The 12431-nt window shown below is 57.3% G+C and overlaps 1 protein-coding gene and 1 non-coding gene across 2 annotated transcripts; one reads left to right on the forward strand and one right to left on the reverse strand.

Annotated features, from left to right (window-relative positions):
- Window positions 1-755: 755 nt before the first annotated feature.
- SLC27A4 (solute carrier family 27 member 4) lies at window positions 756-10913 on the reverse strand. Its single transcript, XM_065648518.1, has 13 exons — window positions 10842-10913; window positions 8148-8314; window positions 7092-7486; window positions 6238-6396; window positions 5815-5884; window positions 5614-5705; window positions 4973-5082; window positions 4371-4580; window positions 3994-4120; window positions 3680-3817; window positions 3354-3518; window positions 2741-2887; window positions 756-2485 (listed from the first exon to the last, which is right to left on the reverse strand). The coding sequence occupies exons 2-13, from the start codon at window positions 8306-8308 to the stop codon at window positions 2328-2330; spliced, it is 1932 nt and encodes a 643-aa protein (XP_065504590.1). The 5' UTR covers window positions 8309-8314; window positions 10842-10913; the 3' UTR covers window positions 756-2327.
- A 171-nt stretch (window positions 10914-11084) lies between these two features.
- TRNAR-UCU (transfer RNA arginine (anticodon UCU)) lies at window positions 11085-11176 on the forward strand. Its single transcript is given in 2 exon segments — window positions 11085-11121; window positions 11141-11176. It is a non-coding gene; the product is annotated as a tRNA-Arg (tRNA).
- The last annotated feature ends 1255 nt before the right edge of the window (window positions 11177-12431 follow it).

A 12431-nucleotide genomic window follows, 5' to 3' on the forward strand; every position in this document is an offset into this window, starting at 1 on the left:
TCTGCAGAGGCAGCAGCCATCGCTGCACACCCTGCACCACCCCCACCAAGGCCAGGGGACACCCTCAGGCCCCTAAATATGACCCCACCACTGGCAAAGCCACCTCCTTTGAAGGCCAGATGCAGCTCCGAGCTAGGCTGTGCCCAGAGTCACTGTGCCCAGGGGACTGAATAAGCGAAAAGCTTTAATTTTAGTTCAAGATGCTGGAGAGCATCTCCAAAGCATGCCCGAAGGTGCATCTGGTATATAATGGATGCAAATTTGCAGCATTTTCCCATGGCGCATCTCACCAGGTGACCCACTTCACCCAGGCTCATGTAAGACATTTCTCCCTGGTACCCACGTTCCATGAAGGAGTCAGTTTCTGCTGTCCCCAGGGTGGGATGCAGAGGGTCTAAAAGATGGTTCTGGCAGCAAAGGAAGGGGAAATGGGTACAAAAAAAAAATCTTGTCTGCAAGGGCAGAAATGAGCTGGGAGGTGAAGTGTGGCCAAAAATGGAGGGAAGCAGCAGGAAGAGGAAAGAGGGAAGAGGAGAAGGGCGGAGGAGCCAGATGTGCCAGGGTAAACTGGGGGAACTGGGCTAGGACCAACCGGGATAGCAATGCTGAGAACAGGACCAGGAGAAAAGGGGAGCAGGGAGTCGGTGGAGGGGTCTGGGGAGAATCTCATCAATAGGTTGTTTTCACTCAGGCATCAAACCCAGCAGCAAGCAGCTTGCTTCCCTCTGGTCCAAGACGAGCTAAAGTCCAGACAGGCAGGTCATGATCTGGAGTGGCAGTTCCCAAACTGGCAAAGCTCCCCGCCTCCCCCACACACAGCAAGAGTGCACAAGGAAGAGGTAGGAAACTCCAGTGTAGCCCATACTCGCATTTAATTGTGAGGACAGGACAGACTGGGGCAGGCAGGTACGTTGGTGTGGAAGCACAGCTAGAAGAGCAGACACGCTCTGCCCTCACAAAAGACAGAGTAACCCTGCTAAAAGCATAAAAATAAATCATTTAAAAAAAAAGAATAAATCCCAATCCAGAGTTCTCTCTGGAACAGACATTTCTGCATGGTCTCTGAGGGCTGGAATCGGACATCGCTGCTAAGGCTGTTTCACATCAGACACAACGTGAGGAATTCACATAGCGCAAGTCAGGTGTTTAACATGAACATTTCAGTTCAGGGCCTGTCTCCTGCAGTGGAGACAGGGAGGGCTCTTGTGGGAAGGGATGCAGAGTACATGGAGGACTTTCTCTCCCCTAAGCAAGTTGCCTCCCACATTCAGGGCACAGACATCGCAGCAGGAAAGCCCCGAGAGCTGCTCCGTGGTGCTGAGTACATCCAAGCAAAGGCAAACCAGGCCCTTCATTCCCACTCTCCCACCTGCTTTCTGTGAGAAAGAACGTGCATCAAACAAAGTTGCATCCACAAAAGATGGAAGAGACCCAGAGAAGTGTCCACAAGACAGCGGGGTTCGCTCATGTCCTTCACCATGGAGCAAGGCCACAAGGACATACACAGCTGCACCCATGCTGGAAGTGAAGAATCAGTCCCAGATGAGCCTCCCGTCTCCCTGTGGGAGAAGGGCTCTCCAAGAGAGGACAGGTCTGGGCTGTCCCTCCACCTACTGCACAAACCCGGGACACATTCAAAAGTACAGACAATAAATTAAGGTTGGGAAAAAAAAAAAGTCAGTGTGTATTATATATATATATATATATATAAAATATAACATAATGTGCGTGTGATTGTGAAAAATAGAAATGTCACGCCCAGGAGAGAGCAAGGCATGGCAGAAACACATCCCTGTCCCCCTCCTGAGCCTGGCACTACCCTGCTCCCCTGATTCACAACAGAAGCACACCAGTGGAGCCACGCACAGGGCAGGGGGTGCGCCTGGCACTCAGCTTCCCTCTGCCATTGTGGTTCCCATGCCAAGGAGGAGACGGCTGCTTGTGTGAGGAGTGGGGAAAGAGCCCAGCACCGGTCCCTTCATGGCCTTCACAAGGAAGAGTTGCTGCAGGCATGAAAGGGGAGGGGAATGGCCAGGCCACCCCACTCCTCCTCAACTGGCCAGGGCCCTGCTCCTCCCATGGCACGGGACCACCACCGCTGTACCAAGTAGAAAATAAAGCTATAATGAGTTCATGCTTTGGTATGTAACCATCCCCCTCCCCTTGATTCCCCCTGAGTTCCCCTCAAACCATTATCTGTAAAACTCATCAAATAAAATCTCTAGTGTGCTTTTATATGACTCCTTGAACCTTTTCTTGCCCAGCACCTGCCTTGCCTCCCTCTCCCCAGCAGGATTTGGGGAGGTGCCTTGCTTGAGCCCCACCGGTTACAGCTTCTGCTGTCCTGACTGGATCCTGTCAAACGCTGCCTGGTCCAGTGGCAGGTAGCAGCCTTGCCTGGAGTCCAGGAAGTACAACCTGTCCTTCACCTGCGCGGGGTTGAAGCCCTGTTTTCGCAGCTCCACCTTCTGGAACTTGTAAGTGCCTGGAGTGGGGAGAGAAGGAACGAGGCGTCACCGGCTGCATGTGCTCCCATCCCCACTGTCCCTGTCCTGCCCCAGACCGAGCCGTGCGCCCCCACACCTCCAAACCACCAGAGGAACTCGGGGGGGACTCTATGGGGCAGAGGGGCTCTCTGGGGCAGAAGGGTTCCATCCCAACCCTACCACAGATTGGTCTCCAAACCAGATTTCCCCCTCCCAGCTCTGTGTCCATTTTGAGAGCGTGTGCAGTTTCTTACTTGTCTTGGAGACTTCGTGCAGGAACCGCAGGAAGACGGGCCGTGCATAGAGCGGCAGGGCCTTTTTCAGCTCACTGGCAAAGACTTCTAGGTCACAGGAATTCTCTGGGTCAGCGATGGCTGCCATTCCTGCCTTCCCTTCTATCCCTAAGGGGCAGAGAAGGGAAAGCACTCAGACACGCTGTCCCTGTAGTATCATTTCCCTCTGCCCGGCACCAGCAAGTCCTCTGGCACAGACACTGCTCTGTACCAAAGCAGTGGCACGCCAGGCCATGTCACCAGCTGTGTCACCACCCTGTGGCTAAGGCTACCAGCGACACCCTGCGGTCATGGTCACCTCCTCCCAGAGGAGGCACTTGCAGCCTATTCAGAAAGGACACAGGGTCCTCCCAAACGAGACAGATTCAGAACTAAACTTGGGAGAGGGAGGGAACTCCCCGGTTCCCGCTAAGTAGATCCCCAGTGGCCTCTTCCCAGCTTGCCTTTGTCCAGTCTCTTGCAAAAGGACATGTTGATCTGGACATGCAGGACATGCTCACATTCAAGTGCCAGATGCCCACCTGCCTCCCCTGATGGCCCGCCTCCCCTGAGCATCCTCTTCCTGCTCACCTACCCGGGATCTCCACCCCATAAACCACCACATCCATCAGGTGGAGGATGCGGCTCAGGGTCCCCTCCACCTCTGTGGTGGAAACGTTCTCCCCCTTCCAGCGGAATGTGTCCCCGGTGCGGTCCCGGAAGTACATGTAGCCATATTTGTCCATCACCAGGACATCCCCTACAGGAAAGTGAGAAATAGGCAAAAAATGAGGTGTCAGGGGGACCAGGAGTACCCTGGAGCATCTCAGGACAGTACTACTAGCCTGGGACAGCCCCCATGCCCACCCAAGTACCTTTCTCCTCTGCTCTGAGTGGTTGGAAGGGCCCTGCTTGCCTCACCTGTGAGATAGGCAGCATCCCCTTTTGTAAACACATCCCTGGCGATTTTCTTGTTGGTGGCTGACTGATTCAGGTAGCCATCAAAATGCTGCAAGGGGTTGCTCTTGACAATGCGGCCCACCAGCTGTCCCGGCTCCCCTGCAGCGAGAAGAGAGGGGATGAAGGGGAGAAGCAACCATCTGCATTTAAAGAGAGTGTGTCTAATGGGCTTGGTGGGGTTTAACTGAGCAGAGTCAAACCTAAGTAAATTATCTTGAAGTATCGGGAAAGACTCACACAACGTTGAGGAGACTTATCCCTGCGGCTGCTCTAACCTGGTTTGCAGCGGATACAGACACCATCTGGCCCCCGGATCAGCTCCATGGTGTCTTCATCTACCCTCACCAAACCAATGGGGTACACATTTGGTAGGATCCTGCTGTTGAAGCCACACGACCCAACCTACAACAGAAAGAGCTCAGAGCTGTGGGTAGCAGGGACATCTCTCCCACACTGAGCCCACCGCCCACACATATCCAGGATACCACAGAGCTGGCACCGCACAACAACAGCCAAAACCCCTCTGGGTGGATGGCAACCCACGCCAAGCCTCTTGGAGCAAGGAACTAGGAGCAAACAGCCCGGCTGTGTTTCGAGCCCTGCCCAGGCCAGCGGCACCCTCTGGGACACAGAGAGGGTGGTGGAGCCTTACGTTGTTATCAAAGTTTCCGAGGCTGCAGTTGCATTCCGTGGCCCCGTAGAACTCAGCCACCTGGGCGATGCCGAAACGGGCCATGAACTCCCGCCAGATGGAGGCACGCAGCCCGTTGCCCAGCGCCATGCGCACCCGGTGCTGCCGCTCCACCTCCTGGTACGGCTGGTTCAGCAGGTAGCGGCAGATCTCCCCAATGTACTGCACAATCTGAGAGAGACAGAGAGAAAAGACTCACTAGGACCCCTCTGCCAGGCTCTGGGGTGTTTAGGGTTTCTTTAGGGCAGGTAGGAATGGCACAACATGCCCAAAGTCCCCTAAGGAGGCTGCAGTAAAACCCAGGAGTCCTGCTAGCTCGCTCAGTGCCTGTCCCACCCTAGTTAACCCACCCCTCCAGTCTGTGAAACGTATCGGAGACCTCCTGGTTAATGCTGGAGCACGGGAAGGGTTTGGACATGTGGAATTGCCACCCCAGGTGGGAAGGACACAGCCCCACCACCTTGAAAGGCAGAACGAGTCCAGGCCTCCTCTCTCCCCAGCACAGCACAGATCCCCAGGCTCCCCTCCCCAGTTCCAGCTGGCCCCTTGCCCCACAGCCTCACCGTGCAGTTGTATTTCACGCAGTCCTCCCAAAAGTGCGAGGCAGAGAACTTCTTGCGGATGACAACCGTCATGCCCTGCAGCAGGCACTGCCCGATCCCCACGATGTTCCCTGTGGAGAGGCAGCCAGGGAAGCCCTCAGTCCCCAGACATCTCCAGCCCAGCCCGCCTCAGGAAAGGCCTGGCAGGGCAAGGTGGAGGCCACACCCTGGCCCACAGGAGATGAGTGTTCACATAGCCAGACCCCCAGGACCACAGGCACCAGGGAGGAGACGCATGGCAGTGAGATTTGGGGCAGCACTTTGCACCTAGACATCCCAGTACATCTCAGCCAGCCAGGTGGGTACCACTTCCCCTTCTCCCCGAGTTTTCATGGGGAGCAGCAATAAGGTGCAGCTATTCCAAAGCCAGGCTGGGAGCTGGGATAACCACCCTCCCACACACCCTCCCCACTTCAAAGGTCAGCCAGATCGATTCTTGGCTCCCAGGGAAAAAGCAAAAAGCCTCGGTCAGACACTGCCAGCAGCAGCCAGCTCCTCCTGACACAGGGATTGCTGCTGCACCAGCCTCCGGCCTGAGCCCTGCACTTGGCTCAGAGGAAGAGATTGTTCAGGCACACAGGGCTCCTTATGGCACACAGTACCTGCAGCGTGGTAGAGCGGGAGGCAGTCGTACATCACATCGTCGGGTCTCATGCGAAAACCGTAAAAAACTAAGCTGGCCATGCGGAAGTACCTGGGACAGGAGGGTGAAGTGACATGTCAGCAACAGGGCCAGAGGGGCTTTGCTAGGACAGGGCAGAGCTCAGCCCCATCCTCCCCCAAGCCCCTGCCCACGGCCTTACCGGCAGTTCACCACAATGGCAGCCTTGGGCAGCCCTGTCGTGCCAGACGTGTAGATGTAGAAGAGTTTATCTGGAGAGCAATGAGGAGACAAGGTCACATATCTATCTAGGAGCTGGCTGAACTGGGAGAGGGGGGGAAAAGTCAATTTTATAGACTTTGCTCATGCCAGTTGAGCCAAAATTTTGTTATGCTGGGTTCACCCTGGGCAGATCAGGTCTGTTGGACACATGGAGGACACGACAAGATACTGCTCCACACAGGGCTGGGCTTCAGACACTGGAGTAATACCCATCCCAAACACCCCAGGCCCTGCTGCAGACATCTGCCATTGGCATCCTGAGCAGATGTTCTTGCCAGTGTTGCAACCGGCTGATCTGCAGAAACACCACTGCAAGTTTGGCCCCCAAGAGCTGACCACGTACCAAGAAAGCCCTTATCAGGGGGGGTTGGCTGGTGCCGCTGGGCCGTCTGCAGGAGGGGGTCCAGGTGTTTCGCACCAGGAAGAGCAGACTCAGGGCTTCCTTCTCCGGACCAGAAGAGATGGACAGATTTCTCCAGGGAGGGCTGCACTTCCTGCATGGCTGAGAAAGCAAAGAGGGGAGGTAGAAAAAGACCGCACGGCGGTTTTAGCACAGAGACCCCCTGCCCTCCCAGGCAATCTCAGGGAGACACTGCCCCAGGTAGCAGGACCCTCGCTGTGCTTGGCAGAGTCTCCAAAGGGCTGAGAACCATCCCACGTGGATGTAATTCCCACGATTAACAGATGCTGAGGCCACAGCCCAAGCCTTCTCAGGGACTAGAAGATCCTGTTCTCTGCCTCTCCCCAGCCAAAACTTCTTTGGTGCCAAGAGGTTTGTTGACACCATCAACCTCAGAAGCGTGACTGAAACACAAGGAACTGGAGCCAAGGCGCTGCAGGTATGTGGATAACAGCCATGGAGAGCAAGGGAAGCTCGTCCTGTGCAGCGGGGCAGGCCCAGCCCAGGGCTCCATGCAGGGGATGGACCTGAGAGGCACAAGGAAGGACCCTCACACCCAGGCTGACCTGCCTGGGAGGCAGAGAGCACTGAACTCCAGATCCTGCCTGGCATCCAAAGGGACCAACAAGAACACAAAAACCAAAAAAACCCAACAAATCCAATTCCTGGATAATTTGACTGTCCACTCTCTTCCAGATCCCTGCTCTGTGGTGTGCAGGAAAGGAACATTAAATCTATAGACTAGATGCACCCTACTCCAGTCCAAAGCACCCCTGATGCATCTATCTGCCCCTCACCTTCCATCATCTCCACCCCAAAAACGACAGCCTTGGAGTTGGAGATGGTGATGCAGTGCAGCAAGGCCTCCATGCGCAGGTGGGAGTTCACAAGGGCGGTCTCCACCCCAACCTTGGCCAAGCCAAGCCACAGCCCCACGTACTGATTGCGGGACTCCATAAAAAGAGCCACCACATCACCAGAGCGGAAGCCTTGGCCGTAGAAGAAATTGGCCACCTGGTTGGAGTACTCATCCAGCTGCCGAAAGGTCCAGCTCTCATTTGTGCCTTGGAAGATCAATGCTGTCTTCTCTGGATACTTGCTCGCGGTCTTCTGGAAGATCTTGGCAATTGTGTTCTTCTCCTTCACGTGTCTCCACACTTGCCACTTCACCCGCAAGAGGACCAGCCCCGTGCTGTCAAAGGAAGGGGAGCAAGAAGGAAGCTGCTCAGTGATCCCTGCAAAACCAACTCCTCCAGCAAAGCCAGCACAGCACAAGGACCTTGCTCGGAGCTGCAGTAGCCCAGCACTGCTCCAAGCCCTACTCTAGGTCAGCAGCAGCTCTGGGTGCTCCTCCGAGCAGCGTGGACATAGAGCATATCTGCAAAGAAACTTATAGCCAAGAACTGAGGAAAGCCGGGGAGAGATGTGTTTTGGAAGACTGCAGACAAAGGTGTTCCCAAAGGGGCATCTTTGAGCCTCAGGTGCTCTCCAAGAGGTGTCACCACTCCCTCCCTAAAAATCCTTGCCAGGAGTTGTCACAACCTGGTATCAGATCAGAATCGACCCTGCACAGGCACCTGGTGCCATGCCAGCAGCTTTAGGGACAGGGTGAAGTACAAGGACAGGCACTAAACTTCAGAGCTCAGCTGAAATCTATCTCTCCTGTGAAAACTTTGCCCGGGAGTTTGGAGCCACCCGGGCGCGGCAGAGGGATATCTCCTTCCAGCCGGGCCGGGTGCCAGCAGAAAACCAGGGCTGTGCAAGGAGCTGGGGCTGTACTCACACGCACACGGGGGCAGAGCACTAGGCTGGTGGAGGGTGGATGGTCAGAACATCCCAGTCAGGACACTCACGTGACATCCCTTCGTATTGTCTTGACAGCTATGAGGAAGAAGTCCCATCCACCAGATCCCAGGTAGAAGATGAAGAGACCAGGGACGGCCTGGGCCCAGGACAGCTCCAGACTGACCCTGAAGAACAGCAGCAGTGCTGCAAAAGCAGCCAGACGCAGCATCGTGGCCTGCGCAGAGAGAGAGAAACCACGGCCGTCAACCCAAGCACACTGGACTTAGCGATAATGAACCCATGGGCGGGAGATGCATTAACAGTCCCCAGTTTCCTGGATAAGGTCCCTGAGTCACCGCTCCTCCTGGCAGCAAGGACTTAACCCAGCAGCCCAGAGCTCCCACAGATGTAATTTTACCGGACCTTGAAGCTGGCCACAAATAAAACCACCAGCACGGCACTGCTTCATGCCAGCAGAGAGCAAGGCCATTCTCACCTGGGGAGCCACATCCTGCACACCAGCCAGGGGCACAGCCACATCCCAGCAGCATGAGAAGCAGGATGAAGCCATTTCATGGATGTGGGAGCAGAGTCACAGCAGGAGACCTTGTACAGATGTTTGGCTGGCACCAGAGCAACGCCAGGCAGTGCTGGTTCAGCCCCTCACCTCCGGTCTAACAAAGCCCAGCTTCAAATTCCTCCCGACCTCAAGGATCCCTCCATTCCCAGGTCTCCCTGTCCCCCAGCACCAGCTCTCCTGCATGCCTGGCTGTGGAACAGCCAGCACAGTGAGTGGGACAGCACAGCTCCACACGGTCCCCAACAGAGCTCAGACAAGAACAGGCACAGGAAGCTCAGTCCTTTGAGCTCTGCTCGTGTTTGCAAACCCTCGTGCTGGTGGGCAGGTTCCTGGCCTGGCTCTGCTGCAGACGCTGCCAGAGCAGCTCAGGGACGAGGCCCTGACCAGGTGGCCCTGGCCAGGCTGGAGAGGGCAGAACAAGGGCTGTCACTTCTGCCAGCAGCACCCAGACCCCCCAACCCACACCCTGTGGATGGCAACTCAGTCTCTGGCACTTGTCACCCAAAACCAGCACCTCTGTCCCTATTCCAAACACACTCTAGATGTGGCTCTGAGACTCACAAGGGACCACGATCTAGCAAAGACTCTTTCTGGGTGGCAGCATTGGGCAGAGGAAAGTGACACAGATGTGACCCCTGGAGCTCGATGGCTCCTAGATAAAACTGGTCCTTCCTGGCATGGATACAGGCTGAAGAGGAAGGAAACATTCACATCATTTCCCTTTCCCTCTTGAAGGCAGGTTCACTGCTCTGAAGCTGGCAGCCCTGGGTGGGCTCTGCAACAGTCAGCATGGCCAGGAGCCACGCTTGTGGCTTTCTACTTGCAGATTTGGTATGAGATGCCAGCAGGATGGGAGCCAAGGCAGAGCCACATGGTCACTGTGCCCTGGCATGTCACAAAGGCTGTCTCACCTCCAAGCAGCAGGCAGGGATGCACCAGAGAGCTGGATGCTGCTCGCAGGTGGGGACCTGGGGACACCCCCCATCTGGAGCCTCTGCCCAGAGATCCCAAATCATGGCAGCAGTCTCTGAGCTCTCCCCACAAAACACCTCCCAGGCCTGAGGTCTCACAACACAGTCCCTTGGCATTTTAGCAGGGCAGGACCTGCTGCATTTTGCCTGGGAGCCTCTCTCCACAGTTAAAGTCTTAGATCACCACCAGACTACTACAGCCAAGACCTGGACCCTTCGTTACACGCTCACATCAAACAGACAGAAATGGAGAACCGGCGATGGGGGAAACCACGCTCTGTGTGGGCAGCAAGGTGCTTAATCTCCCACTTGAAGGTGAGACGAGCCCAGACAGGCTCCTGTTATCCTCTCCTCACATCTCTGCCTCACACCGGCGTGCCCGGTGCCTCCCGCCGAGAGATAACCAGTGCGAGATTACCGAGAGATAACCGGTGCGTTAAGGCAGAGACCTCCAGCCCTGCCGTTAAGGATTCAGGTCTTGTCTGGCTGCATCAGCACAGAGAAAATTAAGACCTGCCTGTAGCTCCACAGCCAGTGGGCACAAAGGGAAACCGCAGGGATCCATCACCCACGGGCACAGAGACCGGAGAGCACGGGGGGTGACGGGCGGGTGACCGGGCTCTGAGAAGCCCCAGAACTAACGGTGAAGCTCCAGGGGCTGGGGGATGCCCGGAGGCCTCTCCCCGGCTGGGGAGGCACCTGTCACCCCCTTGGCCCTGAGCAGAGCGATGGGGATAATCCTGCCGGCCGCGGGGAGGGCGAAACCGGGGGACCAGCCGCATGTGAGGGAGCAGAAGGACCAGGAGGCCCCTTAGAGCCTCACACCGGGGCTGCAGCCGGGACCCTCCTCCGGCCAGGCCCGGGAACAGCCCGGGGAGAGCCGGTATCTGCGGGGGGAGCTCCGCAGCGCGCTGAGGAGGAGGCCCGCGGTGCCCCATGATGAGACCGGCGGCTGAGGGGTCCCGGTACCGCCCGCGGTGCCCCATGATGAGACCGGCGGCTGAGGGGCCCCGGTACCGCCCGCGGTGCCCCATGATGAGACCGGCGGCTGAGGGGCCCCGGTACCACCCGCAGGGCCGCGGCGCCTCATGAACGGACCCTGGGCCGCGGCGGCCCCGCCCGACCGTCCGCGGGGAGGCAGCGTGGCCGCCGCGGGGAGGCAGAGCGGTGCCGGGCAGTCACGGAGGGGGAGAACGGTGCCGCGCTCTTACCGGGCTCCGGGGCGTCCGCTGCGGCCCGGCCACCTGCACCGGGAGCAGGGCCGGGAGCGGGGCCCGCCCGCCGCTGCGGCACGGGGCGGGGCGCGCAGCGCGGCCCACCGGGAATTGTAGTCCCGCCCGGCGGCAGCGGCCCGGCCCCGCGGCGGCGGGTGCGGTCCCGGGCATCGGCGGGGCGGGGCGGGGCGCGGGGCGGCGCGGCGCGAAGAGGTGGTGAGGGCGGCGCGATAGAACGAGGGCTCTGTGGCGCAATGGATAGCGCATTGGACTTCTAGCGTGGTTTGACGGGAGTCATTCAAAGGTTGTGGGTTCGAGTCCCACCAGAGTCGTGTTTTGCCGCCGGGGCGCAGCGATCGTTCTCACGGTTCCGCGGGTGCACCGGGCCGGGGGGAGCCGCCGCTGCCGCCGCGCAGAGCCCGGTTGTCCCACGGAGACTGCGGAGGGGAGCCCCGTTTTCGCGGCTGGGGCTGGCGTGCCTACTGGGAACGGGAGGACAGACCCACGGTGAGGGGAGCGCCAGAATGCAGCCCTCCCAGGGGTTAATAAAAGTGCATCGTTCCATACGCGGTTCAGCAGCAGCATCACCCCCTTCAGTGGTTATTATTATTGCAGCCCCAAAACAGCTCCAGCAGCTCTGGCAGTGGTGGTGGAGCTGCCACTTGTCCACACCTAATATGTCCCCCCCCAAAAGAAAGCATTTTCACATGGCTTGTGTCTGATGCGCCAAAATCACCCTGCCTCTTCCACTCTGGGTGCCTTCCTTCTTGCAGACTCAACAAGCGATGGCTGTCACAAACAGGAGCTGAGGTGGCCATTAAGTGATCCAGCGGAGCAGATGCAGTTTAAAATTACATTACGTACCATTTCTGTAGCGCTGGCATCAGCCCACTAAGCAACACGTGGCTGCACGAAGGCGGCACAACCACTGCCGGCTGCCTGAGCGCTGCACGGCTTCGCTAAATAACCCAAAGTGCAGCAAAACCCTCTCTCACAACCGTCATTTCCGATGTTTCCTTGACTGCTGCTCACAACTTCTGGAAGCTGCGAATCTTTGCTGCCCTTCAGTTTAACCACCCCAAAGCTCAGACACGTTTCCAATGGAGAAAAGCACATTTCTGGGTCGTTTTAGGGCCAAATGCTTCTTTCATCTCAACCAGTGCAATAGGACAACCCCCACTCTGTGTTTTATGGCAGCTGAAGTATGTATTTATGTCATACACTTCATTATCTGCTTGAAATAACTCTGGAGGCGAAGGGACAGCGTGATCCCAGTTTGGGAGAAAAACCCAATGTCTGGCTGGTGTGAGGGAAGAGGGTTGGAGGGAGAAGTTGAAAACACAGAGTCAGAGGAAGCTGGAAGCAAGCCGGGCCCTCTGCCCTAGTGCCTGCTCTTGAAGGTAGCCAAAACCCAAGAGTTTTACCCTCACCCAGCCTCCTGGCATGGAGCAACTCTGACCCTGGTCACACCCTCAGGCCCTGCTCCCACCTGTCTGCTCCAGCATCCCATGGGAGACTGGGAGGGGGCCGGTGAAGGTCACAGTGGGGCAATGCCATGTCCCCTGGCTGCACAACCCCGCCACCACC

Source organism: Caloenas nicobarica, chromosome 19 (genome assembly GCF_036013445.1).
Source record: "Caloenas nicobarica isolate bCalNic1 chromosome 19, bCalNic1.hap1, whole genome shotgun sequence".
Taxonomy (NCBI): domain Eukaryota; kingdom Metazoa; phylum Chordata; class Aves; order Columbiformes; family Columbidae; genus Caloenas; species Caloenas nicobarica.

Excerpts from the sequence above, each read along its gene's own strand:
- SLC27A4 (XM_065648518.1), bottom strand. The coding sequence starts at position 8,308 with ATGCTGCGTCTGGCTGCTTTTGCAGCACTGCTGCTGTTCTTCAGGGTC. Across the intron at positions 4,581-4,972 it reads GCGTGAAATACAACTGCACG|ATTGTGCAGTACATTGGGGA; the intron begins GTGAGGCTGTGG and ends TGTCTCTCTCAG. Across the intron at positions 3,818-3,993 it reads CTGTATCCGCTGCAAACCAG|GGGAGCCGGGACAGCTGGTG; the intron begins GTTAGAGCAGCC and ends TTCTCGCTGCAG.